The following is a 22,869-nucleotide window of genomic DNA, read 5'->3' as shown; positions in this document are numbered from 1 at the left end:
TTGCCTACAAGAAACATAGGAATAAATATGGAACAGAGATTGAGGAAATGGCAAACCAGTGACTGGCCCAATTTAAGAGCCACCGATGGGAGAGAGACAATCCCAGACACTATTAATGACACTAACTATACTATGCTTGCAGACCAGAGCCTACCATAACTGTCTTCTGAGAGGCTTCATACAGCAGATGATGGAAACAGATGCAGAAATCCAGCCGGGCGTGGTGGCACACACCTTTAATCCCAGCACTCGGGAGGCAGAGGCAGGAGGATCGCTGTGAGTTTGAGGCCAGCCTGGTCTGCAAAGCAAGTCCAGGACAGCCAAGGCTACACAGAGAAACCCTGTCTCCAAAAACAAAAACAAAAACAAAAACAGATGCAGAGATCCACAGTCAAATTATAGGTTGAGCTTTGTGGGAGAGTATCAGGAAGAATTGAGGAAGCCATATGAGTCAAGAAAACCACATGAATACCTACAGAGTCAATTAATTTGGGCCACTGGGGGCTCACAAAAATGGAATCACCAACCAAAAAGTTTCCATGGGCCAAACCTAGATACCCTACACATGTATAACAGAAGTACAACATGGTCATCATGTGGGTCCACTAATAATGGGAGTAGGGGCTGTCACTAATTCTGTTCCCTGTTTTTGGATCCCATTCTCCTAGCTGAATTAACTTGTCCTGCCTCATTTGGAGAGGATGTGCTTAGTCCTGCTCTGACTTGAGATGCCATGGTGCATTGGACCCCTTAGTGCCACCCCATCTCCATAAAGATGTATAAAGAGAATTAGGGGAAAGGGGATATGAGAGGGGGCCTGAGTGAAAAGTCGAGAGGGGGCTGATATCAGGCTGCTTAAAATTAAGTAATATATAAAATATAAAATCTGACAGCCATTAGCTGGATAGAAAGTGGAAGGCAGCACTTCCTGGTAAAGAGAAAGCAGCAATGGGAAGGATTTGATGGGAAAAAAGGATTCAGCAAGCTCATATGGTGGTGGGTGGGAACATGAGCAGAGAAATATACAAGGTTGCAGGAGGAGATATAAACAGATTAGTCTGGGTAGAGGAGTTGGAAGGTAGCCCAAGTTAAAGGCCAAAGATTTTGAAGAGTCTCTGTATTCTTATTTATATAGCAGTTGAGTCCAAAAAAGTGCAGCAACAATTGGTACCCAATGCAGGAAAAAGAAAATGACCTTAAATTCAGTATTATGAAGATGATATAGACCTTCAAAGAGGAAATTAAGGGGTTGGAGAGATGGCTTAGATGTTAAGAGCACTGTTTGTTCTTGCAAAGGTCCTGAGTTCAATTCCCAGCAACCATATGGTGGCTCACAACCATCTATAATGAGATCTGGTGCCTGTTCTGGCATTCAGGCTCACATGAGGGCAGAATACTGTACAAATAGTAAATAAATATATTTTTAATAAATAAATAAATAAATAAAGAGGAAATTAATAGATCCTTTAAACAATACAGCTGAAAGAAAGGAATAAAACTGGTTAAGACTTGAATATGAAAATAGAGCAATAAAAAGAAACACAAAATGAAGAAATCCTGGGCATGGAAAACCTAGGTAAGAAAACAGTAACTATAGGTGCACTCATCACCAACAGAATGATGGAAGAAAGAATCTCAGAAGTGAAAATTACAATTGAAGAAATTGAAACATGTTAAAGAAAGTATTGAATCTAAAAATGTTCCTGACATAAAACAGCAAGAAAATCTGGAAGACCATGAAAAGACCTAATCTAAGAATAATAGGAATAAAAGGAGACCATTCCAAGCTAAAATATTGAGAAAATAATTTCATAAATCATAGAAGAAACTTACACCAGTTTAAAGAAAGAGATGCTTATAAACATGTGAGAAGCTTACAAAACATCAGATAGATTGGAAAGAAAAGAAAATGCTCCCAACAAATAATAACCAAAATACTCAATGTGTGAAAGAAAGACAGAATATTAAAAGCTGGGAGAGGGAAAGGTAATATGTAAAGTAATTTATAAAGTATATAGAATATATAAAGGCAGACCAATCAGAATTACACCTGACATCTCAACAGAAACTTTAAAAGCTGTAAGGGCCTAGGCTTGCAGCTCTAAGAGACCACAGATGACAGCCCTGACTACTCTATCCAGCAAAGCTTTCAATCATCATAAGGAGAGAAAACAATATGTTCCTGACAAATCCAAATTTAAACAATATCTACTCATACATCCAGCCCTATGGGAGATACTTGAAGAAAAACTCCAACCCAAGAAGTGTAACTACACCTAAGAAAACACAAGACCATATATACCATATATACCAACAAAACCAAAAGAAGGGAAACACACACGCACACACACAGCTCAAAATAACAAGAATGAACAATCATTGGGCAGTAACATCACTCAGAATAATAGACTCAATTTCCCAATAAAAAGACACAGTATAACAGAATGGATGTAAAAATATCCATTTTTGATGTACAGACAAGAAACATATGTCTGCATCAAAAATAGACATTACATCAGGGTAAAGGTTTGGAGAAAGGATTTCCAAGCAAGTGGACACAAGAAGCAAGCTGGAGTAGTCATTCAATTATCTAATAAAATAGACTTTCAACCAAGATTAATCAAAACAGATGGGGAGGGACACTTCATACTCGTTAAAGGAAAATTTCACCAAGGGGATATGTCAATTCTGAAAAGACGTACCCGAAATGCATGGGCATTCACATTTGTAAAAGAAACATAGGAATGATATCCAAAACATATTAATGAACTCCAGAAACTAGACACCAGCAAACCAAACAACCCAGTTTAAAAAAAAAGGGGGGGGGGTTATGGATCCAAACAGAATTCTCAATGGAGGAATCTCTAATGGCTGAAAAGCACTTGAAGAAATGTTCAACATCCTTAGTCATCAAAGAAATGCGAGTCTAAATAACTCTGAGATTCCATCTTACACCCATCAGAATAGCTAAGAACAAAAACTCAAGTGATAGCATATGCTGGTGAGGATGCGGAGCAAGGGAAAACTTCTCCATTGCTGATAGGAATGCAAATTTGTACAAACCCTTTGGCAATAAATTTGTCTGTTTCTCAAAAAATTGGGAGTAGCTCTACCTCAAGGCACAGCTATACCATTCCTGTACATATACCCAAAAGATGCTTTACCACGTCCCAAGGACATTGCTCAACTATGTTCATAGTAGCTTTATTTTTAATAGCCAGAAACTAGAAAAACCTTAAAAGCCCCTAAAGCAAAGAATGGATAATGAAACTGTGGTACATCTACACAATGCAATATTACTCAGCTATTAAAAGCAATGGCATCATGAAATTTGCAGGCAAACTAGAAAATATCCTGAATGAAGTAACTGAGACCAGAAAAACAAACATGGTGTGTACTCACTTATATATAAATATTGTATTAGCCATAAAGTACAGGATAACCATACTACAATCCACAGAACCAAAGGACCTAAGTATCAAGGAGGACCCAATGGGAGGATCATTGAATCTCACTGAGAAGGGAAAATAAAATACATATCTGGGGTGGATGCAAGGAGGGAAGGAAGGTGAGAGGTCAACAAAAGAGAGCAATTGTGTGAAGAACAGAGGAAGAGAGTAGTGGAAGAAAGGAGTAGAATTGGGGGTGGGAAGCCCCTATGGAATGAACTAGAAAACTAGCACAATAGAAATTCCCAGAATTACTTTAGCTAAGACTCCTAGCAATATAAGATATGGAACCTGAAACTGCCATCTCTGGTAACCAGAACAGGCTTCAAATGGACAGATTGGTGCACCCACCTAGCCACAAAACATTCAACCCACAATTTTCCCTTCCTACAAGATATGCAGAGGTAAAGAGGGAGAAGAAATTGAGGGAATGGTCAACCAATGACTGGCCCAGCTTTAGATTTGTGCCATAATACAGAGTGCACACTTAACACCATTAAGGATATTCTATACTTTCAGACAGGACCCTAGGATAACTGTCATCTGAGAGGCTTCATGCAGCAAGTGATAGAAAGAAATGCACAGACCCTAGCCAAACATTAGCAGAGCTTGGGGAATCCTGGTGAAGAGGGGAAGGAAGGATTAAAGGATACAGAGAGATCTAGGACACCTCAAGAAAACCTATAGAATCAACTAACTTGGGCCTGTAGGGGCCCACAGAAACTGAATTACCTAAGGGCATGCATGGAACTGACCTAGGCCCTCTGCAAGATGCATCTAATCCTACTGAAATGTGATATCAATGGAAGGTCTTCCCTTTTCTTTAGGAGAAACAGAAGATGAGGGAGGATAGTGGGAAGGAGAGGTCTGAGAAAAGAAGAGGGATGGGAAGCTGTGGTTGAGATACAAATAAATAAATTAATTAATAAAAACAGGAAAAAAAAAGAAACACTAGATAACTTCTGCCAGAGTGGCCGAGATAACAGTGCTGTAAATGAAAGATGAAAGAAATAAATTGGAGCCTTGAACTTTTTGACTTAACATTTTCTAACTATGAGAACTTGTCCAAGTAACCTGGTCTATCAGAGTACCTTCTAGTGGTCTCTCCTAAAGTACCTGTTAGTGACTGCATGACCCAATGCCTTTTTAAGCCCAAGTAAGCTGAGACTTCCCTAATGGCATCTGAATGGGATATGAATTGAGGAAAATTTATATTTATTTATACAATGTTCTACCTGAACATGAGTCAGCAGGCCAGAATAGGGCATCAGATCACATTATAGATGGTTATAAGCTATTTGAGTATTGAACTCAAGATCTTTGGAAGAATAGCAAGCTCCCTTAACCTCTGAGCCATTTAATGGGAACAGAGGCTGTCTCTGATGTGGAATCTGTTGCCAGCACTTTGATCACTTCCCACCAGCAGGACTGCCTTCCCAAGGTACAATGGAGGAGGCCATACTTAGTCCTGATGTGACTTGATGAGCTGGGATGGATGAGAAGGGGGTGGGGGGGCTCCTCTTTACTGAGGAATAAGAGAAGGGGGGATGAGAGGAAAAGAGAGTGGGACTGGGAGGAGAGGAGGGATCGGACTGCAACCAGGATATAAAGTGAATAAACAAATAAGGGGGGTGGAAGAAAACAAAAATTGAGGACAGTGACAGGCCAGTGTTTCATATTCCAAAGGGCTGGTCAAGAAGACCAGAATGCTTATTCAGAAGGTAATCTCACTCCACCTATGTTGACAAAGATTTGTTTGGGTTTTTTTGTTTGTTTGTTTGTTTTTCAAAACAGGGTTTCTCCGTTTAATAGTCCTGGCTGTCCTGGAACTCTCATTGTAGACCAGGCTGGCCTGGAACTCGGAGAGATCCACCTGCCTCTACATCCTCTGTGCTGGGATTAAAGGCCTGCACCACCATGCCCAGTGGAGGCTCAGAGATTTTAAGGAATCTTTCCACAACTATCTGATAATAAAACATGGCTTGAAGTCCAATATGGCTTAACGGCCAAATTCTGAAACGTGTACTTCCAAAACTAAGACACAGATAGAAGAACAGGCACACAGTCATGGAAAGAGGCATTAGAAAAGGAGTTTCAAATTAACCAGGTATCACTCAAACCTGTTTCTTTTAATCCTTAATTGAACCCTGCCTTTTGCCTATGACTCCATCTGTTTCTCATTGTTCTACCCATTGTACGTTGCCAAACGGTCCATTCCCTACTATGCTCCCTTCACCAGCACAGATGTCTCTTTAGAGACTTGAGTCAAATAGTCACTAATACAACAAAGCACAAGCACCATAGCTTTACATAAATTAAGTAATAGGAACCAAAAGTGTGCTATACAAACAGGAGGATGTCCATTATATAAAATCAGACTATTTCACAAAGTCCTTCTTTCTCAGACATAGAAGACTAACATAATTGTGAGACAATGCAAGTAAGTTGGTGTAATTTATGCTAAGGAGTCTATCTGATAACTAAAACTACAAAATTTGCAATTATAATGGACACAGATGCTATACTCAGGCCCTCAGGTCACACCTTTCCCATGTATAAGTTTAATTCACTATGCTCCTCAAAATTCTTCCCACACTTCTACATTATAAAATTTCCCTCTTTTCTTTCTAAAAGCTAGTGCCTCCCACATGCCAATCACTAACAAAAGCAAAGGGATATGGAGATAAACAAGATAAATAAATTTTTTAAAAACACAAAGTAATATCAGATAGTGATGATCACTGTGAAATTTTAAGTAATAATGTAATAGAAATGATGTTTTGGAGACTGAGTTCAGAGATGGAAGACTTCCTTCGGCTGGATGCTTATGGAAGACCTTTCAGAAGTGATGGCATTCTAGCAGAGGCATGCATATAAAGAGAGAGTAATATGCAGATATCTGCATACAGAACATCCAAGAACTCTGAGACTAATCTTGAGAAAAAAAAGAAGCTAAAAGAAATTGGAATGAAAGGAAAAGAGTGAATGATAAAAGAGAATGGACTTTTAAAGTAGAGCCAGATAACCAAGAATTCAGAGTTTAATCTATCCTAATGGACAAATATGGTTTATAAGGGCATTTCAAGTTGTTATCTCTAAACTGGCAGCATTAGAGTAATCTGATAACTTCTCAGAAATATTAATCTTGTTCTTTCTTCAGATATATGACATTAGCAACTCTGGTGGTAGATATGGGGGTTAATCTAGGCTGTTACTTGGACAGAGTTGAGATATTCTTACAGTATAATAAATCACACTCCTGGTTGCATCTTTAAAGATGCTTCCAGAGGTGATCAACATGAGTGTCATTGTCTAACAGGCTGGGGAACTGGGGTGGGACTAAAGCAAAAGGAGAAGGCTGGCACACTTAATATGTTCAACTCTTCTTAAGCAGATGAACTTCTGCTGTTGTCACTGCTTATAGACATTGTACTCCAGATTCATCAGCTTTTACATCCAAACACACACTATAGACTCTCCAAGAGGCCTTGTAGACTTTTCTCTTCACACTGGAAACTTCACTGTTCTTTTTATTCTGTAGCTTCCAGTTTTTTAGACTGGGCAACTATAACTATAAGGCCATTCAAATGCAGATAAATGCCTAAGAACCACTGTCTTCAAGTAATTTTTGAATCATTTCCTATGGGTAAAAACTCAGGACTAAGAGATACTGCATAGAGGCCACAAAATTAGATTAAAATTTCTCAGTAAGTGGAGATGGTGATGATGATGATGATGACAGTAGAGGCAGAATCATTTTAGCATACACTTTCCCAACACAAATAATCTCTATGAATAAATACATGAACAAGTGAAAAAATAAAATAAAATTAACTTTAAAAATTAAACCACAGAATAATTGTTTAAAGATACAGAGGCCTCTTGTACTCCTTAACAGGAGGTGCAAACTTTCTTGTGATCCTTTGAACGGATGCTCCTTGAGTCCAGTGCTAGGATTTGGAGAGGCAGCAAAAATCCTCCATGAGTCTCTGTAGGCAAAAGGTATAAGAATTCAAGGACTGGTGGGTGTATAGTGCCCTTCATATTGATATGTAAAACAGAGCAAAGGGCACAGTTTGGAGGAAATAAGAGGGGAAATAGAAAGGTCAGTGGTTGAAGCCATATTGATAAATTAAAAAGAACCTATGAAGGTGTTTGAAATTCTCTTAAGTGTAAGAAACAAATCACTTTAAAAAAAAAAGTTGGGGCAGTGGTGGCACAGGACTTTAACCCCATCACTCTGGAAACAAAGGCAGGCAGATCCCTGTGAGTTCGAGGCCAGCCTGGTCTACAAAGAGAGTTCCAAGATTACACAGAGAAACCCTATTATGGGGGGGAAAAAGGAAAAAAAAACACATCACTTTTCACAGTTAAAAATAAAAGGCCCTAAACTGTGCTTTATGAAGAAGAAAAACACATAGGTGTAAACACATTAGTCCTAGTGTTAATGATTTAGATTTTCTTCTTTTTCCATTTCATAGAGACAAATGAACAGCAGGAAATCTCAAAGTAAAAACCAAAAAGCAAAAGAAAAAATAGTAAAAGGTAAAAACTAAAGATGAAAGAGGAGGCTATACTATGAGAGAGAAGTAGGGAGAAGGGAAAACAGACAAGAAAAACAAACACAATGAGATTGTAGCCAACTAGCTCCTCTGTCTCCATGAACATCAAGGCAATTGAAGGCATTAGTGGCCCATCTCCTACATGGCAGCCAAGCAAACATGTTGATAGATCTATTTTCGTCAAGTTAGACATCAGGACATCTTGTTATACTCAAACTATCCATATTCCTTATATTGTGTTGGACAGAATAAACAGAACTAAGAAAAGATTATTTAATAAATAAAAAGGGAATCACCCTAGGCCATGTCAACACACATAGGAGAGTTAAGGTCATTAGAGAAAAGGGAACTAGATCCCACCAATGGCCAAAGTATGCTCCATTGATAAGCAAACATGGTCAATTGTCTTTTAAATGGTAATATGAAAGCCTTTCACCCAATTTGTTCCTAAGGCAGTTTGGGCCACGAATGAGAGCATTTTAAAAATTATTTTATTCCAAAACAAGACAGTATTCTTAATTCCAAAAATAATACTTTGAATTAGATATAACAAAAATATTTAAAATAATAACATATATATATATATATATATATATATATATATATATATATGTTGGCTAATTGTTTTAAGTTATGAACTAAGTTAATCCACACAGTACACTCTGAAGTAGCAAACTCATTGATAGTGATTACTTTAATAATTTAGTTAGTGATTTTCTTTTAGAATGTACAAGGAAAGGTTAAATATGCATCAAATTAAAAGCCATCTTGTGAATTTAAATATCTTTTTCTTTACACTACACTCCTAAGAATTCATGTGTCAAAGTTTTAAAGCAATTACTACTGAATGAAAATAAACATAATCAAGTGCTTAAAGTACATGGCATTATGCTAGGTATTGATATCACTTTCTATCCTTCTGTCCTGTTTTATTTCTCATCACATTATATCCTACCAGCTCCAAATTTATTCCTGACTCCCATACTGCAAAATGATCACTAATAATATTTCAAGAATTATCAGTTTGACTCTTTATAAATACACATCTTTGCAGTGCACAGAGTGAGATACCAGAAGGACTAAAATTGGATTTCAGGGTAAGTGGTTAAGAAGGGCAAAGGTTAAGAAATAAGCCTATAGGAGATAATCTGGCCAGCTGCAAAGAGCAGCCCCCACTGGAGATAGCATTGCCTAGTGACTGACCCAAAGGGTCCCACCAGAGATAGAGTTGATAAAAGACCCAGTTTTATGGCCACATTCCTTCCTGCCCACCAGAGATAGCTTTACCTAACAACTCCCCCATCCTGTCTGTCGGGGAGAACAAAAGTAGTTAAACCATGGGTGGTCTTGGCGCCCTTTTCTGCTTAAAGGACATTGAGAGGATAAAAGGACCAGAGATCACAGCTGTGGGCGCTCCTGGGACCACAGGATTTGGGGGATTGATGAGATCCAGCTTGGAGCTGAAGTAAAGATTCCTCTTGTATTAAACAAGGGTTTCGTGTGTTTTCTGGTTCTTTCTTTGGGATCAATCTGGGTGCAACAAGAGAATACTAACAAGGTATAGTAATGATATCCATTGCTTCTAATATTAATTTACTTAATATGAAATCTAGATTACTCAAAAATGTAAATTTAAGATTTAGATATTTGCCAAACTGTTTTTCATAGAGCCAATCAAAAGTGACTTTAAGCTTATTTGGAGTTTCCTCTCTGAAAAACCTTTCACTGAAACCATATCACTTTGTTATGATATCTAGTCTTTCATTTAGTTATTAATATAACCAATAATTTTATTAAAATTCTGTTCTGATGATGTCTTGATTTATTTTGTTTTTTGATATGAAGCATTTTTAATACACATAATTATGAAAAACATTTCAAGAAATATCAACTAAAAGAGAAAAGATGTATCATGTGACCCTGGCTAAACTAAGACCTTTCCTTAAAGTGTAAGTTTAGCCAGACTCTATGTAGGGATTCAAAATCACATTGAAAGCCTCCCACTAGGTAGGAACAATCCTTCCATGGTAGTAAAGAAAAATTATGAGATTCAGCCTTTCAAATGGAAGATAAAAACATGAGACAGGGGCAAAGATGTGAGGAAAACAAAAGATAATTTTAGTTTTCATATAAAAGAATTAAATGCAAATAAACCAAAATTTTTTTCACTGCAAAATACTATTATTAGTCCTAGCCTACATGTTAGGAAACAGACGCTATAAAGTTAACTTCAAGAGCACACTAGCTTACAAGCTCAACAGCTGCCCTTGATGAATCACTTTGAATATGTTCCATCAATAGCCAAAACCCATTTTTACTCACCTAATAACTTGATGTTCATAATGCTGCAATGTCCTCTTCAGAGTCAGGTTTATAGTTTGAGCCTACAGTATAATAGAAAAAAAAACACATTATCAGCTCATCAATGAGGTTCCCAATCTAAGGATAGGCAGCTTTATCTCATAAATATTGCTACTTTACAGCATTAATGCATCTTGCCTCTGGTCACGTGTTTTCCCCAGAGTAAATTAATGAGGCCGTCATGCCCAATTTCCCAGTGTTGAGTACAATGGTATTTTATGCTTTCCTTCACATCCTTTTGATGATTTATTTTTTAAAAAATATTTATTTATTTATTTATTTATTTATTTATTTATTTACTATGTATGCAGTGCTCTGCATACATAGTATGTATGTATGCAGTGCTCTGCCTGCATGTGTAACTGCAGGCCAGAAGAGGGAGTCAGATCACATTACAGATGGTTGTGAACCACCATGTGGTTGCTGGGAATTGAACTCAGAACCTTTGGAAGACCAAGCAGCACTCTTAACCACTGAACCATCTCTCCAGCACCCCCGCCCTTTTTAAAAATAATATATTTATTTTCATTTTATGTCCATTGATGTTTTGCTTGCATGTCTGTCTGTGTGAGGGTGTCAGATTTTGGAGTTACAGACAGTTGTGACCATACATGTGGGTGCTGGGAATTGAACCCCAGTCCTTTGGAAGAGCAGTCAGTGCTCTTAACTGCTGAGCCATCTCTCCAGCCCCTTGATGATCTATTAATGAGTATTTAAAAAATATTCAGTGGCTACAATGGATGAGTTGGGAACAATGGAAAAGGGCATACAGGATCATGGCTTGCAACCTTTCCCAGGCCCTGTGTATATCCCTGTGATTTAATAAGTAGCTGAAAGTTCACACTTTTATTTATTCATTCATGTTGCAACAAGATTATCAAAGGTAGTCTAGAAGTCACAATATATTGAGCCAAATTTTTCAACTCTATAGTTACACACTTTAAGCTCAATGAACTTTTCTTTCCTTATTAGTTTTGTATCTAAATGAACTCATAAAACGGCTGGGGTAAGATAGGAAGCAGTGGTCCAGAGTCCATCATCAATACTTCAAGTCTGCCTAACTTCCTGTGTGCTCCAAGAAATACCAAGCAGAGAATTGCTCTCAATCCTCATTGAGGGACAACTCATGCTTTGGATTGCCCCCACATATCTTCAAAAGAGAAGTCTATAGCTCATGAATGAACTACGTAATCTCTCCCAATAGCAGGTTAAGATAGTTTCTTAACCCTAGATCAAGAAATTATTCTCAGGTTTATCTGAACAGTAGGGCCCCCAAACTTGGAAAATTTATATATACAAATGAAATGGATACAAACTTCTCAGAACACTAATTTTATTTAGATGTTATAGTAAGAAATAAATCTCAATGGCAAGAGAGTGAATCTTTAAGATAAACTATCTCCCTGAAATTCTTACATTTATGCCCATAGATTGTGCGCCTCTCACCTTTCATCAGAGAAGCTTATTATGTAGATTTTTTAAGTAGATACAGAAACCTACCATAAACAGAAGATTGAGAACGTACTCAGCTCTAAATAAGACATCTATATTGTAGCCCCAAACCAAAGGCTGAATGATCATTGTATAAGAGGGAACAGAGATTGTAGAATACAGAAATAGTGAAATAGCATTTGCCAGACCCGAGAGGGCTGTTGAATACATGAACAGAAAGCGGTTGTGATTTTACTTGCACAAAACCTACAGCAGATCAAGCCAGCCAAAATCCCAGCATAGCTAAGGGGCTCATGACTTTCCACCCATACCTGAATAGCTATTGGCAACTGATGCTGCTGGTGAAGAGAAAGTCAGTTGTCTTCAGGAATGCTGCTCCCAAGAGGCTGCCCATGCTCCAGTAGCTGATCCCACACCCATAAACACACAAGGAGCTCTAAGTGAACTCGGTGGAGTTTCAGGTTTTGTTAATTTGTTTTTTAAGTACACAAAGTTGGGAAGGAAAGTGGGGAGAGGAAAAAGGAAAGAATTACACAAGAGGGATTTGATGAAAATACATTATATGCATATATAAAATTCTCAAAGAATTTTTGTTCACTATAAATTTCAAAATATTTCTGTTGACTGCAGCCAAGCAGAAATAAATCCACTAAATTCTTAGCAAAATGTTGGTTTATTATACCAAGGATACATTTTAGGGAATATGAATGTAATAGATTCTTTGATACTCAAGCACCAACCACTACAGTTTGGAAATATTAGAGACTACTACTACTAAATCTACAAAAATAATGCCTCTAAAAAATGTCATCTGTATAAAGATCCAGTGCTTTATACAGATGACATTTTTAGAGGCATAATTTTTGCCAACCTGGATACCTAACAAAGAGTTAAGAAATATCAATTTCTTGATTCTAATCCTACAAAGTGAATCTTAATGGCATATAATTTAAGGGAGAAATAAGACATATATGTTACTTTTTACTTGGATCCACCTCATTTTTATCTCTGTATAAATCATCCAGGATAAATTTGGTGATGTTTTATCTTCAATCATTTAACACTCACCTTTTGTCAGAAATAGTTGTTTTAAAGTGAGAAGCTGGGATTAAAATAATAACATAAAGCAGGGCCATCCACTGAGACATATAAGAATAGGTATGTCTAGAGAAGAGTACCATTCCACTGTACAAACCTAAGGCCTTAGACATTTTCTTGTCCTAGACAAGTCAAGGTACAAGTTAAATTTAGGGGGAAAAAGTCAGACTGTATGAATTCAAATTGGGACATTGTGTCCATTTCCCCTTCTCTGTTGGAATATTGTTTATCTTAAACTTGTGCAAGTTTCCATAGTCTACACACACACACACACATCCACAACAAACTCACAAATATGCCTGAATCACACATACACACACACATGACTCTATAACACATAAATGCCTGTACCACATACATATACTCACTCATTCCTGAAACTATAACACACAAATGTGACTATAGTACACACACACAAACATGTACAAATATGCCTGCACCTCAAACACATACATACACATACATGCCTGAATCACACACTCATGTCTGTACCACACACACACACACACACACACACACACAGAAAGAGAGAGAGATGCCTATAGAACACACACACAAATATTCCTGAGCCACACACATGCACATATATATAACTGTATAACACAAACATATGCTTGCACCATGCAAACATACACACTCATGCCTGTAACACACACACACACACACACACACACACACACACACAAACACATATCCACACATATATGCCTGTAAAGCACCCACATAATACATATATACACAAATATGCCTGCACCTCATAACCATATATACACGCATGCCTGAATCACACACACAAACCCACATACCCATGCTTGCACTACAAAACCACACATGCCTATACCACATACCACATATATCCCTTTAAAGTGCACATACACAGACATATACATGCATTACACACACATACACAAACACACATGTGCACATACACACACATGCCTATTCCACATGCACATAAACACATATATATATGTCTGTAGCACATACACAAATACATATATATGCACTGACATACACACACATATAAATTTTTAAAACATGCTTCATTAAATGCTCATGTGTGCGAATGATGCAAGTCACCATAGACAATGGGGAAAGACCCCCATTGTTCCTCTAACATATTCTCCCTTACCATTAAGAGTCATCTAGAAACATGATTTATAATTTATTTATGGACTTTAATGTCAAACTGAGTTCAAAATCAAAGCCTGATTTATTAGTTAGGTCTACTGAAGGAGTTTCTTAAACATTATGATATAAGAGTTTTCATATATGTCTGAAATAAAATATCATCTCTGGTATATAGTTAGTTGATAATAAATGAAGGTTATTCCTGTGTCAAACAGAAAAACATGGTTTCTGCCCTCAACAGTCCCAAAATCTTATAGAAAACAAAAAGTGTGTGTGTGTGTGTGTGTGTGTGTGTGTGTGTGTGTGTGAGGGAGGGAGGGAGGGAGGGAGAGAGAGAGAGAGAGAGAGAGAGGGAGGGAGGGAGAGAGAGAGAGAGAACGGGGAGTATCAATTGACAAAACCTCATGTTTATCTCATTTTTACAAAATAAAGAAGGAAAAGTTGGAAAAGGCTACATTCTACAAGATTATAAAGGCAGTAACTTAGTAAGTAACTGCAAAACAAGACAAGCTTCAAAATGTGTCTTATTTTTGCTAGACTCCCCCCCTTAGAAATCTCTTCAAATATTTGCATTATGTGATTATTTTATTTCGTATACATAACTTTTACATGATATAATTAACTTTTCAGTGTACAAAAATATATAATTTGAAAGAAAGTAAGTGAACTTCTCATTTCTGTCCCCAAACACATGTGCACAAAATGCAAGCACAATGGAAACAAGCTATACTTTCTTAGTCAGGGCTCCATTGCTATGAAGAAACAACATGACTGCAGCAACTCTTATGAAGGAAAACATTTAATTGGGGCTGCCTTACAGTTTCTGTGGTTTAGTCTGTTATTGTCATGGAAAGAAGCGTGGCAGCATGCAGGCAGATATGGTGTTCTAGCAGGAGCTTTTCAGCTTTACATCTTGATTTCAGGCAGCAGGAGACTATGCCACACTGGGCATAGTTTGAGCATATGAGAACTCAAAAACCACCCTCATAGTGGCTTACTCCAACAAGATCACACCTCCTAAGAGTACCACTCTTTATGGCCCACACATTCAAATATATAATTCTATCAGGGCCATTCCTATTCAAGTCAGCACATGGACATAATAGTTAACATTTAGCTCATCACTTTGCAGTATAAATTTTCATACTTGCTGACCTACTTGAGCATTACTCTGGGATAATGAAATAGACAAGTTGTCTTATCACTAAATCTCTGAAAAAGAACCAAAATTGAAAGGTTGAACATACAATATTGTTTTAAAGTCCTCGTTCACATGAAGACCATGTCCTCCTATAATAAAACTGTCTTCAATAAGAAATTTAAGATGAAGATTCTTGAAGAGAATTGGGGGCAATGGCTTATTTATTTAACTGTTCTACCCATCTTCATGCAGAGTCACATTTAAGTCACCCAGGATGATCTCATGCTTGGTAACAACTCCAGAGACTAAAAGCACCATCTTTGGTTTACATTACAACTCACAGTTTATAAATTACTTTCTTTATTTTCATCTTAAAAGATGGTTCCAGCACCTTCCTGAGTCTCAAATTTGATCATTTACATTTAATAGATTAAAATCCTGGGGAATCAGTGAAGTCATAAGACTTTATGTGTTTTCCTCTATTTTTGCCTCAGGTTCTGTGCTGTAATAACACTTAAACCAAAGACTTGTCCTCCCCTCCCCGTATATGGTTTATTCACATACTGATGTTTCCATCATTAATTGATTTCACTTTGATAACCATTAGAGAGAATGATTCGTGCTAACCAAAAAAAATTCCCTATTTACCTTTAATTTCTATCTTTGAAGGCTATGGAAATATTATCAAATCATCTTCCTGAACTTATAATCTATAATATTCTACTGTCTCCACCTCAATAGAAAGACAAAAGTCCAACAAGACCCTGAGTGAGACATGATATAGTGCTACCTATAATCTGATGGTCCAAACAGATATTCAATGGAATTATTAATCAGATATTAGGAAAACTATAGCCATATCACCACAGTGTCTACAATGCACCAGACTCCTAAGTTATAGCAAATAATCACACTTCTCTGAGAAAAACATACACCAACCTAAGAATATTAACAGTGAATCAAGGAAAAAATTTTCACTATTGTAGTTTAACCTCAAATTATTAAAGCACATTTGAGTCTGCCTATTATTCAGTTCTTCAAAAATATCACTTCATTCTTCCCCCTAATAGGTTACTAGATCACTTAATATTATAATTAGTTATACCAAGGCATATGAATATACAGATGTGAATAATTTATGTAATGTGTTAAGAGAACTAATTTATGATAATCATTACATCTTTCACATTCAGAAATCAAAGTTCAAGGATTGTCATTGTTCTTCTGTGCAACATAAGCTAGGCCATTGGTAGTGATGATGGCTTTTGTCAGTCTGTTCACACCTGTCTCATCCTTGGGATGCCAGAGCACACAGACATGACAGAGGAAACACAAACTAGGTCAGCCTAGAGGCAGAGCCCCAGTGAAGAAAAACCCATTAGCATTTCTATCACAGGCCTGCTGTACACTTAGAACTGAATATCTGATGAGAGTAAAGTCCAAGAAATCCCACATGAAACTTCAAACAGCCCTTTTTCAGCAAGTGTAAGACGCACGCCTTTAATCCCAGCACTTGGGAGGCAGAGGCAGGCGGATCGCTGTGAGTTCGAGGCCAGCCTGGTCTACAAAGTGAGTCCAGGACAGCCAAGGCTACACAGAGAGACTCTGTCTCGAAAAACCAAAAAAAAACAAAAAAACAAAAAAACAAAAAAAAAAAACAAAGACATAGAATGTACATAGAGCATTATCATACATGGGAAGATAAAGCTATTTGTGGAGAAATGCAGGCATGTGTGAATAAGTTTTAAACCTGAAGTGGGAATTCAGACACTAAAATGTAAGTGCTAAAAAATAAAATAAAATGAAATAAAATGTAAGTGCTGAAGAATGAATAAAGAAAATGTTATATATACACAATGGATCTTTATTTAATGATAAAGAACAAAGTCATTTTCAGGAAAATGGATAGAGCTGGTCGACATCATGCCATACAAGATGAGCCAGACTTTGAGAGGCAGATATTTTTCTTCATGTATGGGAATAATGGCAATAGAAGGGTGACTACTGGGACGAGAGACCAGGGCCATAAATTTGAAGCAGGGAGTAAACACAATCATAGCACTCTATACATATTCATAAAATATCATAATAAAATCTATTATTTTCTATAGTTAATATATACCAATAAAGTTATAATGAAGATAGTAACCAACTTTTTCATTTTTGGCAAGTTATTATTCCTTTCTGAGACTCACCAGAGTACAACCTCACATATATAAGTATGAAAACTGTTTACGTGATATAGATGGTATGTTGTGGGTATTACAAAAAATTGTATACATGGTCAAGTCCCTAGATCACCTAATCTGGTAAAACTGAACAATAAGCCATTCGTGATAAAATGGTCAGCTGAGTATCAGCTATTATGAAGGACATTTAGAATACCACAGGGGAAAAAATAGAAGAGATTTTTAAAAAGTTGTTGGAAAGCCCAGGCCTTAAATACAACAATTAATAAATGGGACCTCATGAGGCTGAAAAGCTTCTGTAAGTCAGGAGACACTGGAAACAGAACAAAGCAACCACCTACAGACTGGGAAAAGATCTTCACCAACCCTACATCTGACAAAGGTCTAATATCCAAAATATATAAAGAACTCAAGAAATTAAACACCACCAAACCAAATAACCCAATAGAGAAATGGGGCTCAGAAGTAAACAGAGAATTCTCAACAGAGCAATATCAAATGGATAAGAAACACTTAAAGAAATGCTCAACCTCCTTAGTCATCAGGGAAACGCAAATCAAAACAACTCTGGGATTCCATCTTACACCCATCAGAATGGCTAAGATCAAAAATTCAAGTGATACCACATGCTGGCTAGGATGTGGAGAGAGAGGAACACTCCTTCATTGCTGGTGGGGATGCAAACTAGTACAGCCACTTTGGAAATCTATCTGGCGCTATCTCAGAAAACTGGGAATGGGGTTTCCTGAAGACCCAGCTATTCCACTCCTTGGAATATACCCAGAAGTTGCTCCAGCACACAACAAGAACATTTGCTCTACCATGTTCATAGCAGCCTTATTCATAACAGCCAGAACATGGAAAAAGCCTAAGTGTCCCTCAGTAGAAGAATGGATAACGAAACTGTGGTATATTTACACTATAGAATACTACTCAGCTATTGAAAACAAGGAATTCTCAAAATTTGTAGACAAGTGGATTGAACTAGAAATGATTCTAATGAGTGAGTTAACCCAGAAACAGAAAGAGTCAAATGGTATATACTCACTTATAACATGTGCCCAAGGGACATGTCCCACAAAAGTCTTCACCTACCAGGAAAGTGGGACAGAAGGGAAGACATTCTATTGGGACTCTAGATGATAGAAACATGGAAGAAGGGGGAAATAGAAGGATCCAGAGGGTCCTAAAACCTACAAGAGCATTATAACGGGCAGATCTGGGCCCAGGGGTCCTACTCAAACTATGGCACCAGCCAAGGACAAAACATGCAGTAAACTTCAAACTCCTACTCAGATCTAGCTAATGTACAGGACATTCTCCACAGCTGAGTGGAGAATGGGGACTGACTTTCACACAAACTCTAGTGCCCCATATTTGACCATGTCCCCTTGATGGGGAGGCCTGATGGCACTCAGAGGAAGGGCAGTAGGCTACCAAGAAGAGCCTTGACACCCTATGAGCATATACAGGGGGAAGAGGTCCCCCTAAGTCACAGTCATAGGGGAGGGGAGTAAGGGGAAAATGGGAAGGAGGGAGGAATGGGAGGATACAAAGGATGGTATAACAATTGAGATGTAATATGAATAAATTAATAAAATATATTTTAAAAGGATGTTGGAGGAAAGAAAGGTGTAGGTGATCATATTTTATTATATATAGATTAAATTCTCAAAACAAAATTTTATAAGAAAAAATGCTTACATTAGAACTAAAATTTTAACTCTTGTTAGTCATTTGCTTGTCTTGTTAGTTAAGAAAAATAAGTATCTACAAAAAGGAGAGACTGGAAGAACGGAAGTAAAAGATAAAGCGAACAGGTATCAGCAAAAGAAAGAAAATGACTTTGGCATAATATTTTTTTTTTTACAAATTCTTTCTATAATACTACATAAGTTTTAGATATTTCACTGTATAAGTTGAATAATCACATATCAGTGAAATAATAACTACACACATTATATGTATAAGGACAAACACAGACTCACACCAAACAATAGGGAACATGTTAAATGATGCTTAGAAACAAGATACTGATTAGCTATTGTGCACTATTTTTAAAACTTCTAATTTAAAAACATCTAGTTTGTTTGGGTTTCTTTTAGTAGCAACAAAATTGTAATTGAAATGTTTACTATTCAGTTATTCCTTTTTTCTTTTTTATTATTCTTTTCTTTACATATACACTTATATTATTACACATACAATAAACTACCTACAGGAAGAAGAACCCTGAAACAATCATGAATTATATAAATGTTACATTCATAGTGTTTTGGCTATTTGATTTGGCAAACTTGAAGAAAACATCATTCTTATCTTGGTAAATCTAAAATTCTGGATGTAAATTAATATCTATCATATCTTATCTTGATCAACTTAAAACGTCTATCTAGACCTAAAAACATCTTAACCCCTAAACAACTAAGTTTAATTGTAAGTCTAAACTATCTGGTTTTAAACCACATCAGAGACTTGAGAAGGAATAAAACCTAACCTGAGTGAACAGGAAGTGCAGGTTAACAGCTTTCAAAATGAAGAAATGCCAGAGGCAGTATGCTGCCTGAACAGTCACCCAAAACTCTCTATAACACTGGAGCAACATGTTCAGCCTTCTGACCTAAAACAGACATATTTGCGAGGCAGGAACTATTGAGAACTTGCTTATGCTGTCTGGCGGAGTTTGACCCTCAACTCTGTCTGCTTCCAGTTTTGCCCACTTTTAAGCAGAATTCTGTCTGTGGCAGAAAAGAGGACATTTTGTCCCATTGCTGGTTTGCCGTATTTGAAGCCATCTTCATAAGGAGATTTATTGATGCTCATCATCTTCTTTGAAGAAGGCTGGGTATTTTCATAAGTTAATCTGTCTTATTGTCAAAGAACTTTTAAAATAATAAAAAAACATATTTAAATTCAATACTCTGTAGGTCTCTGAGGGGTTTGAAGGCCTTATCTAACTGTTTTACCTTATCTATCTATAGGATCATATCTGTTAAACCTAGGATGTATATTCTTGTATTCTTGTGATAAAAATAAACCAGTAATTGACATGACCATGTTTTGATCAACTAACAAGTAACTTGTATTACTTAATTATCCTAAGCTGCACTTTCAAAGTATTGGAAATAAATCTTGTATGGGCACGATACTTCATATTAGAGTGTGTGTGTATATATATAATGTGAAGAAAAAGTATAGAATTTAAAACATCCAGTATTAAAAAATATTCTAAGCTGGAAGTGTTGGTGCATGATTTTAATCTCAGCACTCAGGGAGACAGAGGAAAGTACTTCTATGTGAGTTTGAGGCCAGCCTAGTGTACAAAGCAAGTCCAGGACAGCCAAGATTACACAGAGAAACCTTTCTTGAAAAATGAAAACAAAGAAACTAAGAACACTCTGATTCTCTTCTGTGCATAATTCCCCCACTAACCCATAAAATATTTACATAAATGGTAAGATATTTGGAACCTTTAAGGATTTACCCCTATATTCTTTTCTAATAAATCTTAAGGTAACAGTAGTCATTCTTAAGATAATGAAAATGGCTTAAGATTTGAAACTATAAAAATTATAATGACACATTCTCCATCATGATAAATATTTATGTGACTTTTCTATCAATATTCTAGTCCTGCAAATTGAGGACATTAAGCAATTTACATACCAATGTAATTATTCACGTGTCTACCTAGACAGCTCTTAGAATCACCATTCTCACATAATGATTTCTATACAGAACATTGTGGGGATAAACACTGAATTTGATTTTAGACAGGAGACTATCTCCGTCCCATACATCATCATTCTTGTTTTCCAAACCTACTTTTTAACCCATAGTTGTTTAGAATTAAAATATTTGATTTTAAATTAATTTAAAGAAAATGGTGTTGGAAATATACTCACTACCAATTTATTAGGACAAATTCATGGGACATATTTATGGCATGAGACTTTGGTTCAGAGATCAGCAAAATGTAGAGGAAAGGGTGGGAGGAGGAAAGAGTGGGGAGAATTTATAGCCAAAACCTGATTTCCCAACAGCCTTTTCTTACCCTTAAACCAAAGAGACTTGATACCCTATGAGGATATACAGGGGGAGGAAGTCCCCCTCAGTCACAGTCATAGGGGAGGGGAGTAAGGGGAAAATGGGAGGGAGGGAGGAATGGGAGGATACAAGGGATGCTATAACAATTTAGATATAATATGAATAAATTAATAAAATATATTTTTTAAAAATATAGAAATTTCCTTAGACTTTGAAGGAAATGAATAAAACTGTTTTAGACCTGAATGTGGAAGTAGAAGCAATAAAGAAAACACACTCTGAGGGAATCCTGGAGATGGAAAAACCTAGAGAAGATAATAGAAGCTACAGACACAAGTATATTCTATAGAATACAAAAGAAGGAAGAATCTGAGGTGTAGAAGATGCAATTGAAGAAATCAAAACATCCATCAAAGAAAATGTTAAAGCTAAAAATTCCTGACACAAAACATGCAGGAAATCTGCGATACTATGAAAAGACCTAACCTAAGAATAATAGAAATAGAAGAAGGTGAAGAGTCCCAGCTCCAAGGGCCAGAAAATATTTTCAACAAAATCATAGGAAAAAAATGTCACCAACGTAAAGACAGAGATGCCTATAAATATACAAGAATCATACAGAGCACGAATTAGATTGGACCAGAGAAGAAAACCCCCTGGCCACATATTAATCAAAACACTAAATCTAAATAACAAAGAAAGAATATTAAAAGCTGCAAAGAAAAAAAGGACAAGTAAAAGGCAGACCTATCATAGTTACAAACAATTTCTCAACAGAGATTCTAAAAGCTAGAAGGGCCTGGACAGAGGTCTTACAACATATAGGAGACCACAGATACCAAGCTAAACTACTAGAGCCAGCAAAATTTTCAATCACTGTAGATGAAGAAAATAAGATATTCCAAGACAAAACAAAATTTAAATAATATCCACAAAGCCAGCCCTACAGAAAATACTAGAAGGAAATCTCCAACCCACAGAAGTTAACTACATCCAAGAAAACACAAGAAATAAATAATTCCCCACCAAGAAATACAAAAGAAGAGAAGTGCATGTGCAAGCACACACACACATGCACGCACACACACACACACACACATACACACATCACATCACATCACAACATCAAAGTAACAGAAATTAACAATCATAGGTCATTAATATCACTCAACATCCATGGACTGATTTCCCTAGTAACACAGAATAGGTTAGAAAAAAAAGATCCTTTTCATTTGGGCATAGATGTTCAGAATTGATGCATCATCTTCTTGGATTTTTTTCTTTGATGAATATGATGTGTCCTTCTCCATCTCTTTTGATTAATTTTGGTTGAAAGTCTGTTTTACTAGCATTTTAGAATGGGTACTTCAGAGTGCTTCTTGGGTTCATTTATGGCTGAGGTGTGTCTCTTGTATGCAGCAGAATAATCTATCCTGTTT

At 36.7% G+C, this 22,869-nt stretch overlaps 1 protein-coding gene across 1 annotated transcript in view; it reads right to left on the bottom strand.

Annotated features, from left to right (window-relative positions):
• The window catches only part of GUCY1A2 (guanylate cyclase 1 soluble subunit alpha 2), a 289,208-nt gene that overhangs the window by 254,052 nt on the left and 12,287 nt on the right, over positions 1–22,869 (bottom strand). The window contains exon 2 of the mRNA XM_084781493.1: positions 10,334–10,395. Coding sequence (XP_084637619.1) covers positions 10,334–10,395 — 62 coding nt within the window. The remainder of the gene's footprint in view (positions 1–10,333; positions 10,396–22,869) is intronic.

This window comes from Acomys minous (assembly GCF_964271855.1).
Source record: "Acomys minous genome assembly, chromosome: 5".
Lineage (NCBI taxonomy): Eukaryota > Metazoa > Chordata > Mammalia > Rodentia > Muridae > Acomys > Acomys minous.
This window is presented reverse-complemented; position numbering and strand designations above follow the sequence as displayed.